Here is a 17,811-nt window from a genome sequence, read left to right on the forward strand (position 1 = left end):
CTTTTCACGGTTCTGCAGCCAACCCCAGCAGACGAGGCCTCTCTTTCACATTGATTCAGCTTTTTCTCTCACTTCATTCCTTTTTTCTGTCTTTCTTACATCATTCCTTTCTTTTGGGATGTTTCTTTAAAAAATGCAAAAGTGCTGTGAACAACTGACACCAGGATGCACCTGAAGTCCAGCCCGAGATCCTGCTTTGATTAACCAGACCGGGAGATGGAGGTTGGGAGGAGAGGCGGAAGAGAAGGAGGAAATGAAGTGGAGGAGGAGGGAGAGGAGGAAATAAGAAAGTGTGATGGAAGCGTTCCCCTCTCAGTGCTGGATCCTCCTGATGGACTGAATCTGGGGAGTCTGGGAGTGGGAGCCAAACTCACGGTAACACTTGTACTCTCCTCCGCGACAGTCACACTCCATGATGTACTGGTAGCCACGGTAGCCAGGGTACTGGTAGCACACAAAGCTGCAGAAATAAACCAGAAATGTTCATTAAACGCATACATCTAAATAATCAACTATAAAATAGTTATATAAGTAGCTGAAGGTGCTCAAAGCAGATGTGTGTAAAGCTTCACATCAAGCATTGTGACGATGGACTTACGCTCCACTCTGAATGTGCATGGATCCAACCTCGTTGTTCATCCAGCCCATGGCCTGCAGAGAGGGGTAGTCATCGCACAGCTCGAACTGACGACCGGTCATGTTCTCCTTCTCAAAGATGGTCATGCGAGACTCCTTGTGGTTCTGTACAAACAAGGAGAAAGGAGGTTTAGCACAACTTGAGATGAGGCTTAGCCTAAAGGGAACTAAGGGCTGTCACTGGGCAGTATGTTAAACCTACAGCACAGCAGATGGGCCTGAAGGAAATCATCCTCTCAATGCGGTAGGAGTTGCTGCCACTGTAGGCCTCGAAGCGAGGGTAGTCTCCCTTCTCCAGGACAAACTGCTGGCCGCAGAAGCTAGAGTGCTCATAGCCCACCCAGCTGCAAGCAGAGAGAAAATAGGAATGTCAGAAACCAAGGGAATATAAAGTCAGCATACTTTCAGAATCTGAAAATAGTTGCTCCATTTTTGTTGTTGTTGATCAACTACGTACGCGCCACACTCGATCTTCAGGGAGCGGATGTTCTCCATCCCACACTCCATGATGTTCTGGCAGCTGGCGGTGAACTCCATACGCCTGCCCTGGAAGCACTCCTGATCGTACACGGTGATCTGTAAAACACAAAAAGACAACAAATTAGCCCCCCCAAAAAAACAAAACAATTGAAACTAGTCGTAATCATGCATTGGAACTCCTGTGGTCATGGGTAATGTAGTGTTAAACCAAAATGTATCCCAAACGCTTACCTTCCAAGGGCCCATGGGCATGGGGTTTGTCTGAGCCATTTTGTCTGGTTTTTCTGTAGTACCTGTGGGGAAAAACACAGATGGTCAGGCCAGCCGATGGACGACAATGTTAAAAAACAAACCGTTAACATAATTTACCATCTATTACACATCCTGTCTGCTACTTGTACTTTGCTGTTTACTGTCTTGCACAATTAACTCCCAGGTGTCTCACATGAGACTACAGTATAAGCCTACAACATCAAGTTTTCTATTTCCTTTCCTTCATTTGTTTTAAAAATTATTCCCTTTTTTGCAGTAAAGGTGATAACCAAGCCACTATGTCTTCCTTGCAACCAATTAAGACTCCCTATTATTATTAGTTGATAAATGGCATTAGAGACCCTGACTACATCATGTCCATGGATTGGGAAACTGTATTGTATTCCTAACTGGTTTGACCTACCCAAACTGGTCAACTGTGTGTCGCAGGGTGTCACTGAACGGTCTGCCGAGAGGGTGTGTGTGTGGGTATTTATACACCCATGGGTGACAGGGGCCGGGGGGAGGCACGGTGGACGCAGTCAGCACTTTGCTTTGGACTCAATTGTTTTGTTGTGTGAGCCACAGAGGGGTTAACACACAGACGCACAGGGATTCATGCAAACACAAAGAGGGCGCACGTATACTGCTATGTGGTTAAATATGTTGGAGGGGGTTGGGGGGTCGTTTTCTCCACCAGTATGTATATTTATACATGTGTTTTTTGTTTTTTTTCGTATTAATTTACAGTCACAGTACGTCTTGAGGAAACTTGTTATTTATCAAATGAAAAAATGACAGTCTATTGTCTTTTGTTGTCGTATTAATGTTAATACAACCACAGTTCCAAATATGAGCATATATTCTATTCTCATCCATCCTTAGTCAGTTAGTAAGATTTAACCAATCACGTGCTTGATACTTCAGATACTATTAGGAATTTAAAAGTGTTCAGTCTTTAATAAAAAACATTTGATCTTGTATCTTATTTCCTCTTTCTTTAGTACATCGGTGTTTGTCAATGTTTAGTTTTTGTTTCTGTTTTTTATTGTATGGCGTAAGTGAGTTTGTCTCAGCACTTACAACTCTGACTGACTTCCAGTGTCCCTCCTCATTATTACATGTGCAGTGTATCATATTTTTTTTGTCAAGACTCAGATCAATTGTTTGTCTCCCCCCGTTTGTTGTCTCATTAGAAAATGCTTTTCAACAGTATAGATAATCTAATTTCCTGAAACTTGAATATCTAGTTTCATGACTGCTGGAAAAAAACGGATCAATGACATTAATACAGGATTTGAAACAGGAAGATGGTGGCCGTGTTAGGAATCTAATCAAGCTCTTTTATGGATAAAAACAAAGCAATCCATGTTGGCCCAAGTTAGTTGGCAACAGAGTCAAAACTGAGTAGAGTTTGAACTAAAATGGCAGTTGTCTAAAACCCAAACTGATTCACCATGCCAGTGAACAGCAGCAGATGACATGCTGCTTTTGTCCTGTTTTCACGTTGTGGTTTAAATGTAACTTATGAATAAAAGTACTTGTTGTTATTTTTGGAAAACCTGCCCAAAGAAATAAACCAACAATGATGCTTAGCAGGGGGCAATGTCTCATTAGCAGGAGTGGCAGCGGGAACACAGGGGAAATGTTGAGGTAGTTGTGATGTATGAAAGAAGTCAAGCTGTTAGTAACTTGTTAACTACTGCTGATTGATGCAATCCTCCCATCAAGCCAATCACACAAACATCTTTTATCACACTTTTGTGGAAGCTTTTTGAGAGCATGCATTACAGATTTGCATTTATTTCAAACATCTGAAGCAAAAGCTGTGTTTTACAGTATTTTACTGCATCCTTTATTGCGTCATTAAAGCATAGAGCGCACAAAACAGAAGCTGGCTACTCTCTTCTCACTGGACAATAAACATTTAGGAGTGGCTTACTGAGGTCAGCACATTGCCCAGACTTTCTGTCTGTGTGTGTGTGTGTGTGTGTGTGTGTGTGTGTGTGTGTGTGTGTGTGTGTGTGTGTGTGTGTGTCCATATAATTATCTGATTGTGTCGACAACATAGAGAGAGAGAGAGATACATGTAACATAATAATAATATCACAAGAAGAATACCTTTGTGAACACATTACTGATCAAAGTGGATCTGTTCAGATCAGAATGTGAGTCGGGATATTATGTTTGCGCGCGTGTGTGTGTGTGTGTGTGTGTGTGTGTGTGTGTGTGTGTGTCAAATCTGTTCAAACAGTCACAGCGTTGGGACCATTCTTAACAGGGACAAACTGCACTTCCCAATAATGTAAATCATTACATTTTAGGGTCAGGATTTAGTTCAAGGTTAGGTTTTAGGATAAGGTTAAGGTTTTGTTAAGAGTTAGGATTAGGCTGGTAGCAGTTATGGTAAGTCTTCTGAATGTAAGTCAATGTAATGTTCTCAAAACTCATGAAAACATGACTGTGTGTGCGTGTGTGTATTTCTGCTGATGATAGCAACAGCAGCTCAGACGTGACAAAGGGACCCGCAAACTCAGCAGGCTAATGTGAAGAGCCCACAGTGACCATACAGCTGACTCTCAGTGCACACAGACATCCACATAACAAAACCACAGTTTCTTCTATACATGTTTAACAGACAACATTGCATCACATACAGCCTCTCTCTCTCTCTCTGACACATACACACACACACACACACACACACACACACACACACACACACACACACACACACACACACACACACACACACCATATTTAATACTAATTACAAAGAAACAAGCAAACACTTGATATATGTTAGTAAAAAGCTATCACTAGCTAGCATTGGCTTTTTCTCAGCAGGGTTTTTGTTAACTCGAGAATTGAATATTAAAGTGTTGGTCAGCATATGAAAGAAAGCAACAATCACTTCCTGTCTTCCTTGCTCTGGGTCAAAGGCACCCATCAAAATAGATACAGTAAGAAAACTCGATCTAATATATCCCTCAGCCACACAGAGAAGGACAACAGTAAATGCAGACTGCCTCTAGGGGGAAACATTTCCACATACACCCGGTCAATCAGTGCAAAGCCATGTGTGAAATATTAATAGCTAAAAAAGACTTTCTTTCTTCCTGGGCGTAAAAATCTGCATAGACTAATTATTTAGGTCGGTTTTTGGCTTAACAGGGACTTTGTTGTTGCGGCTGGTGTTAACCGCAGGTACGGTGGGTTTGGCATTGTGTGTGATGGATATAGTCATGTGTGACTGAGATCTCCAGTGAGTCATGCAGAGACTTTACATGCATCAGTAAAAGAGAGACAGAAAGATGATTAATACCTCACACAGTTGTTTCCATTCTGCTCTCTAGGGCCAAAATACCAACATAGGCCTATATGACTCTTTGTTTCCCACAGTACAACAGGTGTGCACCAACTTTAAATGTAAAGGCAATTAGAGCTGGATTTATCGATCTATATTTGGTGAATGAGGCTGCAGATCTTAGATGTAACACATATTTGGGTAAACGTCATGGAGCTGGTTGCAACACAAGCAGTGGTGAATCATGTACTGTTACTTCTAGTAAATGCAGCAATAACACACTATGAAAAACGTTTACATTATTAGTAAATGTCTGCCATTTCAGTGTCTCATGTATGTGGGTGTTGCTCCTCCACTCACTCTCCCAGTCTCTAGCTCCCTGATTGCTGCCAATTTGATTCACCTGTTGCAAGCTGCACAGCTGCAGCCCATCTACTCATTAACGCTGCAGTGTCAACCAGTTCATCCCTCGCATTTCTTAAGATTGTTATCTCAACTACTGTGAGCTGTGCATGGCTTTCCTTGTGTTATTGTAAGCTGTGCAACCTCTGTGTTTGGGTCCACCTGTACAATACAGTCCAGCATTATCATTCTTTTTTTTAAATATATTTTGAAGTACAGTAGTATTAACTTAGGCAACATGTCTTGTTATTGGACTCATATTATAGCAACATTAAGTAACAGTGTGTAACATTATAAATGTAATTTAATATTAATGAATATGTTCTCATTAGTGTAGAAGCACCTAAAAATAAATAAGGATTGTTCTCTTCATGGTGCCGAATGTCATGTTTCTATAGTAGCTCTGAACGGACTAACCCAACAAGTGTTTTCACGTTTTTGTGTCAACCTTCTCCTGTTTTGGCCCACAGGAGACATTTCAGTTGGTTGCAATATACAACCTCACCGTTGGTTGCTGCCAAATCCCCCACTGCACCTTTAAGATGGGAGCAGCTATCCTATGTTGTCAGAAGTGGTACAGATAAGTACGCGTATTGAGATTATTTACCTGAGCCGAGGTAAAGTGTCAATACGTTAATATAAAAACACTACTTAAAAATGAAATATTTTAGTGCATGTGAGCGTGCATGACCGGCTAGCTCGTAGCCGGGACTCTGCACTGAGTCCACACAGCGGTTACAGCTGATACCGCTGTTCAGACACGCCATCATCGTAGCCCCCACCCTCCGGTTTAAGAGTGGATACATGTGTGCTCTTTTGTTTCTGATGTTTTTATAATGCAGGGAATATTGGAACTTTTACATTGGCTTTGGCAACACCTCTGGAGCCATTATCAAAGTGTATCAACACTCAACGTTTCACCTTATAAAGTCGTCTGTCCTGGAACTGAGCTGCTGAATGGACGATGCACAGCTGTTGAGGCTGTTTGAGTTTGAGTTTACCATTATTTCATACAAACTACTGTAAAAAGTCCTTATTCAAGTCGAATGGTAATATTTAACGCAGTTTCGTAGGGGCCTCAACAGAAAGAGAACACACATGGCATACAATATAAGGCTTGTTTATCAGAGGGTTTGTCATCTGGATTGCGTGCGTTTGACGATTGCTGCACAGATTGCGCGCAGAAGCACCAGCCGCTGAGACTTCCCTCAATCCTTGACAGCAACTGCCATCTGCCGATTCTTTTTCAGTTTCAAGCCCAGCAGATTATTTCTCACCGACTATAGCTTCATTTGACACGTCTGAAATAGCGTCTCAGAAAGCAGCTGCGCAGAAGAAGAAAAAAGCAGCAGAAATCAGTCCGCCAACGAGAGCCGCAGCCGCTTGCATGCGAGAGACTGCAGGCTCATAAAGACGAAGCGGATTTGAATTAAGCACCGGATAACGTACAGCGACTGTGCATCCTTCGGTAAAGGAGGGCGGGGGAGAGGGAGGCAACTGTTTTGTATCTTGGAAGCCCTGGGTTAGGAGAAGGGGAGGAGGAGGGGAGCATGAGCTATTCCTGTACCAGCACCGGCAGCAGCCAGGACCCATCCACCGCTAAGAAGCCTGCCGGTAATAATCCGGGCAGAGACACCGGAGACAGCAGCAGCCCGAAGCAAACGGCGGCAATGAAAGTGAAAAAAGGCTGCAACTCGACCGACGTGGGGGTCCCGGTCACCACGGAGGAGGACCTGCTCGGCAGCACGGCGATCACTCCGGAGGATGTTCTGGGTTTGCAGAAGATCACAGAGAGTAAGTTCACTGTCGGTTATTGAGTGACACATAGAGGGACAACGGTGTTGAAATGTTCCAGCTCCTGCATGAGTCATGTACCACGTCATTACCGTGTCCCCTTGTTTATATAATCTATTTAGGCCCTATTCAAGCACATGGTAATGCATCACTGAGCCCCCTCTCTGGCACACGTTAACCTGGCTGCAGATGCGCTTTGAAGCTCCTCTGCTGGCATCTCGGTTGCCCTGTGACCGGTCAGCGTTGCTGGAGGTTAAGTTTAGCAAATGAGTGGTGCTATAATACACCATGTGCAGTTTAAAGTACCAGTGAAGGAGAGGTGAAAGGCTCCGCAAATGCAGAGGTCAGTTAATTTGCTGAACATGCATGACTCACATTTTATCCTCTAAATTAAACAAGATGATTTTATCTGACTAGAAGGATGCACAATGAGAATGGGGTGGCTGAGGAGGCATCCTTCAAAGCAGCATGCCTGCTTCCTTTGCATTAGTTCACAAAAGCCTCTGTACTGAACATGCAGAAGTTTTCACCTGAGAATTAGAACACCCAGGTGTCAGTTCTGCGTGTGTTTTGTAATCAACATTTGATTTTTGATTTTTAACAAATATGTAGAATATGGATGTCTAAAAAAACCTTTTCCAACTCTGTTGAGCTGTTGTTGAAATGTTCTAGCTGGAGTTTGCAGTCAGGTTGCTTGGGATTAAAAATGTACTTTATCAAAAGGGTTGTATAGTTTCAGTAGTAAATTAAGATTTTAATGAAGTATTAATAGCATTACGGTCCATTACTTATACGCACAAGTAGCAATACCACAACACTCCATTACAGTAAAAATCCAAGTTAAAGTACAAAAGTAGTTTTATTATCAGCACTAAAGTATTTGTTTTAGACACACTGATCTGCATGTGTGTTGTAAAATCTGAGAAGTAGCAACTATCAAAGTAAAGTTTAGGCTCAGTGAATACAGTCTGTATACACAAGGAGAACATCTCATTAAATGATAAACGAACCAAATTTATATATATTTTCATTTCCATGTTGAAAAACTAGAATTGGCTTATTATAATGACTTATTCATCATGTTCAAATTATAAAGCTTCATGCAGTTTTAAAAATTTCTGATGTCACACCTTTAAATCTTAAACAAGCCTCTTAGAAAACACGGCAGCCAAGGAACTCTTATGTGCACAACAACAGCGACATGTATCACCAACTCAGGTCTTAAACCATAGTTAGCTAATAGGTGGCCAGCAGGGCATTTGACTATTTAAAGACCAGTATAATACCTTACACAACACAGTTACATTGCCCGTTACAGACTGAGTGTGATAATATGCAAATAGATTTCTTCAAGCTATTTTCAAGGGCATTTAAAGTCACTTATGTATATGTATATGGTCATGTAGCTTCACATGTGACAGTAAGATCAACAATACAAGCATGTCTCTCTATAAACTTTATAGTGATAGATAAAGATAACTAACTCAATTCACATTTGTCCTCATTTTATCCTTTTTTTATGTTGGGACAAAGAATGAGACCTCTTTGGCTCAGCTTGTTCCTTGCTCACTGCCACCGTAAAGTTTCTTAAATGTCCTTTAACTGCAGCTGTTTTTGATCCATGTGTTACACACAGAGTTTCGTCTTTGTTTTTATCTGTCTGTCGTTGTGTTTTTATCCGCCTCTTTGGTAATTTACATGAGTGAGTCTGTGTGTGGGATCGGTGTCCAGCTGCACATCGACGGCAACATCGTAATGACTCTGTCTCCCACGCTGAACTTATTATGGTCTTGGAAACTCTCACTTTTTTATCTCGCAGCATCATCGCTGGAGGCAATAAGGAGGCATGTGTGAATCACCACAGCAACGTGAATACACGCTTGAATCACTACGGCAACATGAAGCATCTTTCCGTGGTTGCAGCCACTGGAGCGTGCGTTTCTGTTCCCCTGCACATTTCCTCCTCTATGCACCTCCTCTTCTTTCTTCTCTGCTTCACTGTTTAGCATAGTCGTGCTGTCACTTAATGGATTGTGTAGACAAAACGCACATATGTGCACACGCACACACACACACACACACTCACGCTTGCTTGTGGCGGTTAAACAAAAGCAGGAAACAGCCTGCAGAAAGCCACCGCAGCCCTTCTGTTGTTTTGTGACTCGTCTGTCTCGTTTTTTTTTTTTTTTTACTGCTGCTGCATATTCTCAAGTGGCTGAAATTGATTCCCTCCCAAAAGTGGCATGATACACAATTGACAACTCAGCAGAGCTTAGTTATACTTGACAAAAGTTGTGAGTCCAAAACTTTGTTGTTTGGAGCATAGATGTCTCACAGGAGGGGACATTTCACTTTGTGTCAGATACATTCTCAGAAAAGTGACTTTCAAACAGCATAAAGTTTCCACTAATCATTTTCTGCTCCATCCGTCTGGTAATCAAAGCAAGCTGCTGAGATTGATTAAGATTTGCATAGAAGTAACTGGCTTTCTGCTCAGTTGACTGAACTGATCCAAACATATGTTCTTAACTGAATCTTAATCTGTCGCGTCAGTGGAGCGATCACTAACTCTGAGCATTGATCATTGAAATTTAATATATTGGGATATTTTGGTTGAACAACACAAGTCTCATGAACGTTGATACATTGATAAACAACTTGAGTTACTAATATAAGTACATATTAGCAATTCATTATTTTTGGGTTTTGGCAACTGGCAGATTAATTGATAATGAAGTAATTGTTTTTTGAAACCCTACTGAGATTGAAAATACTGGTTAAGGTAGAGGACATATGTATTGTTTATATCTGGACACCTTGTAGTGCACCATTGTACTTATACCTCAACCGCTCAGTAATAATAGTCGTAGTAAAATTAATGAATCATTACTTTTTTTAGAAATGTGCTCGGTCAGTGACAAAACCGCACACAAACACGACAAAAACGATTTGTCGTGTTTGACCTGTAGGGTCTGCAGGGTCTTTGGTTGGGAAGAAAAACAGCCGAGTGCTTATCTTTGAGAATAAATTCAGTTTTACAACCAACGAGGTCTGTTAAGTGCCCAGATCTTAAATAACTCACTTAGGCCTGCAGTCCTGCCGGCGTGTACTCTTTTAGCAGATCTGATGCAGTTAAACGCTCTGCGCTGTCAATGGGGAAGCAGGTGATGAAATTAGATCAAATTGATTTGCTTGTCAAATAATTACGAGATAATACAGATGGGTCATAAAATTAGAGAAGGCCCAACACAGATATTGTCTACAACTCAGAGATTCAGACGGGGACGAGATATGTTGCCTCTCTAAACCTGCACCCTGTCAAACTGAGTGCAGGATGTTTTTTCAAATGAAAGCTGTGGGACTTCAACCTTTTAATGCAAACTAATTAAAAAGTTGTAAAGTGATGAAGACGTGGTATTTTAGACTTTTACAGTCCTTTTGTAATTTGGCATATTTCATGTTTCATTCAATAATTTCAATCTGTTTTTCCCCCAATGTTTCATTGCCTTCCTCTTACTGCTTTAACCTGCCCCCTCCCTCCAGTGACTAGTTGGATTTGCCCTCATGCAAGTCACTAAACAGGATCAGTCAATGTGAGCTGTGTTGGACCTAAGTGCCTTCCGCCTCCCACTTAACTGCTCAGGCTCTTCTCATACACCGTTTGCAGCTATACTTACGAAATAATGCACTATACGTTGTCTTTAACCCAGTAGTCAATTCCTATGTGATCCACGTAATCTTGAACCAGTCGTGTCAAGAGTTGTCAGTCAGTAAAAAGTTAGATAAAATCAACTCCAACAAAATTATACTTTAACTAACTTCCATATGAACATTGTAAGACTTAGTTAGTGAGATCAAATATACATAAAAAGCAGCCAATAAAACATTTATGTCCTGACAAAATGTAGGCTAGCACTGATATAGCTGTGGCTCTAATTGTTCGTTTTTGAGATGAATATAGAAATATGAATGTGTGTATGTGTTGAACAGCAACCTATGTATATAGTTTTCACAGACTGCAATGCAAACAATTTGGTTTACTGACTGAATGAATATTTAATTTTTTCAGACTTCACACTCGCTTGCTTGTATTATTCATAAATATAAATATATTATCGCAGTGCACCCTCGCGTGTGCGCAAGCGTGTGTGTGTATGTGTGTGTCTTCATGAGAGAAATGAGATAAGCTGCATGTTTGTCCATATGTGATACTCTTGAATCTGACTTGTTACCTTAAGCCGCTGTGAGATGATCTAGAGGGCAGGAGACAATATGTGTGGTTTCCATGCCGACGACACAGAGTGGCCTCGGTACAATCGTAGCTGGCTGTGATGTGTGTAGTGGAGAAGCCCTCACTGAGCTGAAGGGAAGCTTATGTCTCATGTGGGATAACAAACCTGAGAGTGGTGGGTGTTAATTACTGTAATGAAACACTTGCACGCAATGGATTTCATGCAAGGACATTAACCTCAATCTTACTTTTTCCCGCGAGGCTTGCTGGTACGAGGGTTCAAAACTCTAACTGCTCAAACTTGTTGCAAATTGCTCTTTTAATTATTGCCACCAGTTTTCGTAGATTTTATCGTGAGCATTTGTCAATCGATACTTGTGTGAGCAAGTTTTATCCACAACAAGACTACGAGTCAACAGCCACACTAGCGCCTCTGTGAGGCTGCACACATGGCGGTGCTTTAAAATGCTAATCTTAGCATGCTATCATGCGCACATTGAGTGATCACAAAATATTGTAAATGCACTTCACCTTAAGATAAATGATTCTCAGTTTGTGTCCAATTTTGCTGGAAAGCAGATTAGTTTGAATATATTTTCACTCAAATTGATGCATCCATATGTTGTTTCCTACTTCCTTTAGTTTACAAAATAAAACAAAAAGAAAAAACAAACTATGAGGTCTTATCAATTCAAAATGATGGAAAACTGAATTTATTATACTCAAAATCCGCATCATATTAATAAAAAACTGTTATTAAAATGTGCATCCCACTTTCAAAAATGAAATGTCCAGTGAGACAGACTGAATTAGATTCCATTATCAGTGTCAGCTGTAATTTTCTCACACACATGCACGTTGGATTTATAACATGCATGTTGCTTTAATATGGCTTCATATACCGGCAATCTTAAACCTTCATACTGAAAGGTTCCTAAGATCTGTCCCAGCGTTGAACTGGGGTGAACTGCTAAAACAAGCTCGGAAGCGTTTATTTTGGCTGAATCTAGGTCATGTGTTGCAGTGTGTGTTGAACTGTGGACCTGACGAGTTTAGCCAGTGAACTGCTGAGGTCTGCCACGTCGACATTGACGGGACAGGAATCAGCCGAGAGACGACAGAAAGAAACATGACAGAAAACATAAAAACATTCCTTTTCTGATATGTGCTACACAGTGCAGCAGCTTTTAGGGTTTTACCACAAAGTGGTAGCCTTATTGGCTTTCATTAATATATTTTGTTTAAGGTATGAACCATACTATTTTTGTGCTGGTGGCAACAACAAGTGGTGTTTAAAGTAGTTAAACACTTGTTGAGCAGCTACTTTGTCAGATAGCTTAACTTTTTTATCGTTTTTTACACTTTAAATCGTTAAGAGACATATCGTTGTGTTTTCAACACCAAAAGATCCACAGGAAACATTTTACGACACCCACTTGACATGACATGCTCATATAAGATGTCAAAGTGAAGGCTGTAAAATATTGGAAATAAAGGTTAATGTGATAAGATCACATGACATCTGAAGTCCCTGTTTTAAAAAAAAAACTGTTGAAGAAGTGGTTTGCTGACGAGCTTCCTGTTTACCAGCACAGTTCATAGTTACTGCAACACTTACAGCTTTGACTGTTTATCATCTTAGTGTGTTTCCTATATTCAACTTTACTTCACTGAACACTTCACAAAGGTTGTCTTTTGGTTGGATAAGTCCTATAGAAACACACACAACGGATAGCAAACTCTCTCATTCAAACTAATTGTCCGTACGTTATTACGAGGCTTAAAGGTAACTCTTGGTGAGCAAAAAGACGCACACACTAACAAGTACACACACTAACTGCTATCAATGCCCAGTTCCTTGCAGCCATAGATGTTGTATGTTATTTTTTAGAATGATGTGGCTGCTGTTTGTTTGTTGGTTTCATGTGTGTGTGTGGAGGCTGTGAGAATCTTCAGGTGTTGTACGGTTGTGCGGTGTATTCAGCGCCGTACTCAGAGCTGATGTGTTCAGAAGAGCCAACCTCAGCGTTCAGACTGACAGAGGAGCAAAGGCATCAGAGCGTCTCAACGAATCAAGTCAGCTCTGTCAAGAAAGGACACTCTTTAAACGGAGTCGACAACACGCTGTGACGGGTTATGTTTCTCTGCTCCGCCATGAACACATAAACATGATAAATACCATGCGGGGGGCATTGTAAATAATCATCCAGTCCCGGGGGAATTCATGTAGAAATAAACAGCATTCAAGAAGCAAAAAAGCTCCACTTTGGTAACAATGTAAGTGAATAAAAACACTTTCTTCCTTAAAAGTGCTGACCTACTTATTATCTCATTTACATTGCACATTTACTAACACTGGTGAACTACAACTAGCAGATGTTAGTTCTTACACACACGTCCTGACCTACCAAACTAAAAGACATCATGACCAAATGAACGATGAACTATTGAGTTGGGAGCTGATGGTAACATCTGCACATATCACGGTATGTTTTTTAGTGGAAAGCTGTCTGTGTCATTGAGAACAGCTGTTGGGTTGATTGGACAGTCGGAGCTCCTATCGGTAGTGAATGAATGCTCCCTTGTGTACCGATAGACGTGCATGTCTCCACTGTTGTTGTTCCTCGTCTTTGAGCAGGCAAAAGTGGTCAGCAGACACAGATGTGGTCAGCGGACATTGTGTGTTTGTGTGACAACTGCAGATTTCTTAACTTGTAATAACACATTCACTGACTCAGACCTGCAGTGCTCCACTCTCTGAAACAACGTTATCCCAAATGTATTTATTTTCTACCATGTGAGCTTTGTGAATGCTGTTGTGAGGCGAGGGAGAGAGGGATCCTGAGATGTTGAAATTACACACATGCCGGCCTGCGGTGCCATCGGATCAAGCAGGAAGCAGGAAGTGTCTGCTCTGCTGGGGAATGCTAATAAGCAGTGACATTGCCCGGTGAGGGCAGGAAGGATTAGAAGAATGAAAATAACTCTGTGTGTGTGTGTGTGTGTGTGTGTGTGTGTGTGTGTGTGTGTGTGTGTGTGTGTGTGTGTGTGTGTGTGTGTGTGTGTGTGTGTGTGCGCAAACCTGCAGTGTCCTATTTGTGAGGAAATGGCTCCTCTAAGACAGTTTTGCATTAAGATTCAAGTCAGTTATTTTCAGAAGAAATGTTAGCGATCTAATATCTTTAATAATAAAGAAAACAAACATATTTGATAGTTATCAAATTAATTATTTTTTACCATAATAGGAAAGTAACTTACAATTCTGGCATTTGTGCCACTAATATATCCTTTGTATTAGTGGTCTGTAATTATTTCTCTCTGTTTTCTTATCTTTTTCAGATTATCTTTGCAGCCCGGACGAGAACATTTACAACATTGACTTCACCAGGTTCAGGATCAGAGACATGGAGTCTGCCACGGTGCTGTTTGAAATCACCAAACCTCCATCCACAGGCGAGTCACTGAGGGATTTCTTTCACCTAACCTTTATTTACCATGGGTTGTTTAATGTGTTTTGAAAGGCAATAAAATGTCCATAAATAAACATATTTAATTCAATTCTGTTTCTGTTCCCCGCAAACTGCTCCTTGACTTAGACAAAGCAGGGGAGAAGAGGGACGTTGACCCAAACGCCGGCCGATTTGTCCGTTACCAGTTCACTCCCGCTTTTCTACGACTGCGGCAAGTTGGAGCCACGTAAGTGAGAACGTGTGTGAATCTTTATTTATAAGGATGTGTCTTCCTTTGTCTGTGATGCTCTGCCCCGCTCACCTTTTTCTGTCTGTCTTTGTCCCTGCAGTGTTGAGTTCGCAGTCGGAGACATGCCGATAGAAAACTTCAGGATGATTGAGAGACATTATTTCAGAGAGAAGTTACTCAAGAGTTTTGACTTTGAGTTTGGCTTCTGCATGCCTAGCAGCAAAAACACCTGTGAACATATCTATGAATTTCCACCTCTGTCTGAAGACATCAGTAAGTACATTTCTTTGCTTTGAAATATATACTCAATGAACAAAACAGTTGTTGAAAAGCTGTCTTTCTTTGGAACGCTATAGCAGTTTGGCCAAAGAGTTTTCTTTTCCTCTCAGATGTTTTCATTTGAAGGGTTTTTAGAGACCTAAGGATGTAAAAGTATATTTCACAAGCAACAAGACTGGTCTTGGAGTGCTCTGTGAGGCCGTACTTAGTGGTGGCGGTGCAACGAGTTAAATGCTATCATCAGCAGGCTAGCAATAACTGATAGCTTGCCGATGATAAGCAGGTATACTATTTACCGTGGTCACTTTTTCAATTTCTTGTGTTAGCATGCCAACATTTGCTAATTAGCACCAATACAAAGTACTAATACATTATGTTTTGCATGTATTTGGGCATGAACCAGAGTACTAGGCAAAGTGACACTTTGACCTGCTAAATAAAACGTTGCGTGATCAAGACCATTATTAAAATGAATCCTGAAGGGGACATGCAGGTCTGTACCCAATTTCAAGACACTAAATCTCAAAGTTGTTGAGACATTTTACTCAAAACCACAAATGACAACCTCATGGTGATGCTAGAGGGTAAGTCAGGGGATCACCACGATCAGTAGGATTCATTGTCTGGGGATATTTCAGGCTGGACCAAAGTGGAGGACCGACTGTAGTGCTGCGCTGCTAGTATAGCTAAAACATGTTTAGTTCTCCTTTCTTATGCCTTTACTCATCTTGGGACCCCCTCCAAAGTATCTTGGACCCCTTGGTTGTGAACCGGTGCATTAACAGCAGTGATGTTTTTATGTCTGCCCTCAGTCAGAGAGATGGTGCTGCATCCGTATGAAACGCAGTCCGACAGCTTCTACTTTGTGGACAATAAGCTGGTGATGCACAACAAGGCGGACTACTCGTACAACGGTGGGACGTAGAGACGGCGCGCTGACACAAGAGACAGGTGGATGTACGGACTGACTTGGGGGACGATCAGAGTACACTGGTAGGATTAACATCCTGTCAATCCAGTAGTCTCTCTCTCTTTATCTCTCTCTCTTTCTGTATCTCTTTCTCCCACTGAGAGAACGCCATCCAGAAAACAGCCACACAGATGTGTCAGTTGCAAACTGTTTGTGTGTTTGTGTGTGTGTTAGCATGTACAAGTTTGGCAAAGCCTAAAAGCTACAAACACACACGCAGTTCACAGCACAGCATAGGGTCGCTGTAACAGAGGGTTTTTGTAACATGATAAACCAGCAAATAAGAAACTTTTTAGGAAATATCTGATCATTTTTCGCTCTCTAGCCACATTGTGTGAAAACTGGATCTTCAAATATTGATAGATTTTTTTTTTCTCATGTATGTCAGGGTTGTTTTGAGGACTTCAGTTATTCTTCTCAGTTTCAGTGAGTGAGCTCTTTGGAGTGTGTTTGTGTACTTTGTATGACTGTCTGTTTGTGTCTGTCAGTGTGAAGCATGATTAATGGTCTGGTAAGAATATAATAACTTAAATGTCAATAATGTCATCATTTGGTTTCTAAAATAGATTTTTGAAGCCTGTTTTTTCATCAGACCTGTTTCCTTTGTTCTTAATTTATTTCTCAAGTTGTGTGACGTGTATTATCCGTAGGGCGTATGTGTTTATTGTCTTTGCTCAAAGCACAACATATCTACAGAGCCAACAAAGGGGAAACTTTTAAAGATGAGCTAATCTGAAATTACTATAAATGTACTTTGTCATGTGTGTACTAGTTGTACTTTTTAAGCCTCATGTTGCTTTGTTTAGGTCAGAAAGAAGTTGTTAAAACCTTTGTTAGGTTGCCTATCCGAGTGGAAGAAACACTTCATGAGAGAAGAAAAATGTGCATTTTTAAATGTTATGTTTCAATCAGATTTATGTTGCACAAAGGAAAAAGATGAGGGGAATGTAGCAGAAATCACCCTAAAATCTCATATATATATTTGTTTGTTTGTCTGCAATCTAAAGTCTGTTTCTACATCAGTCTGTCCATTTGTTGTTTCTCAAATTTCTGTCTCTTGTACATTTCTGTCGCCTCCTTTTTTTTAGGCACATTCCAGTAAGTTAGGACCCGAGTGTGTTGATCTCTTGTTATTTGAGGGAATCTATCAGTGTCTCAGGAAGCCTCTAAATTGTAGTACTCAAAAAGTTTCCAAATTGTTCTTTTATTTCTGCCTATCTGCATATTGTCTTGGATTTGAAGCACTCAAAAGTACATTTTTGGTTCCTGTGTTTTTAGTGATTCTGCAGTAAATCAGCTCTGAAAGGAAGTGCAGCCAGTTTAGAGAAAGGTGCATCAATACACCTGTTGTGTCTTCAGATCAGCACAAGAAAAGGGTGGAAATGGATTCAGATTGTCATTGGGTCAAAGGGATTACAATCTGGGTGACGTGGTTTTAGTCAAATTGCTGATTGTCAGTTAAAGGGAATTGAGTGAGGGGAAAAGAATTGACAAGATTTGACGAGAGTTGATCTGAGATAAACCTGACTTGAATGTTTTGTCAAAAAATTAACAGATAAGATTTATTTTTGACTGATTGTGACTCATGTACAGATTATTTTGAATTGATGTTGAGTTCTTGACCAATCAAATGTCAGTATGACTGAACAAAAGTAAAAACATAATAAATATAATAATAAATAAAGATTTACGGGACTTTTTTGAAATATCACAGTGTCTTGTCTGTTAATATTTTATGCGAATGAGAGATATCTCACATTT

General features: G+C 40.7%; 2 protein-coding genes across 2 annotated transcripts; one reads left to right on the plus strand and one right to left on the minus strand.

The window, feature by feature from the left end:
- Window positions 1–312: 312 nt before the first annotated feature.
- On the minus strand, window positions 313–1,395 carry LOC306733197 (beta-crystallin A1-like; the record flags this gene model as incomplete). Its single annotated transcript, XM_079214403.1, has 5 exons — window positions 1,348–1,395; window positions 1,094–1,212; window positions 839–980; window positions 599–741; window positions 313–460 (listed from the first exon to the last, which is right to left on the minus strand). The coding sequence occupies exons 1-5, from the start codon at window positions 1,384–1,386 to the stop codon at window positions 313–315; spliced, it is 591 nt and encodes a 196-aa protein (XP_079070529.1). The 5' UTR covers window positions 1,387–1,395.
- Window positions 1,396–6,627: 5,232 nt separating this feature from the next.
- unc119a2 (unc-119 lipid binding chaperone a2) lies at window positions 6,628–16,005 on the plus strand (the record flags this gene model as incomplete). The annotated part of the gene is made up of 5 exons (XM_079238038.1): window positions 6,628–6,871; window positions 14,442–14,555; window positions 14,699–14,798; window positions 14,902–15,074; window positions 15,893–16,005. The coding sequence occupies 5 exons, from the start codon at window positions 6,628–6,630 to the stop codon at window positions 16,003–16,005; spliced, it is 744 nt and encodes a 247-aa protein (XP_079094164.1).
- Window positions 16,006–17,811: the final 1,806 nt, after the last annotated feature.

The sequence above is a fragment of the Taurulus bubalis genome, assembly GCF_910589615.1.
Source record: "Taurulus bubalis genome assembly, chromosome: 2".
Classification (NCBI taxonomy): domain Eukaryota; kingdom Metazoa; phylum Chordata; class Actinopteri; order Perciformes; family Cottidae; genus Taurulus; species Taurulus bubalis.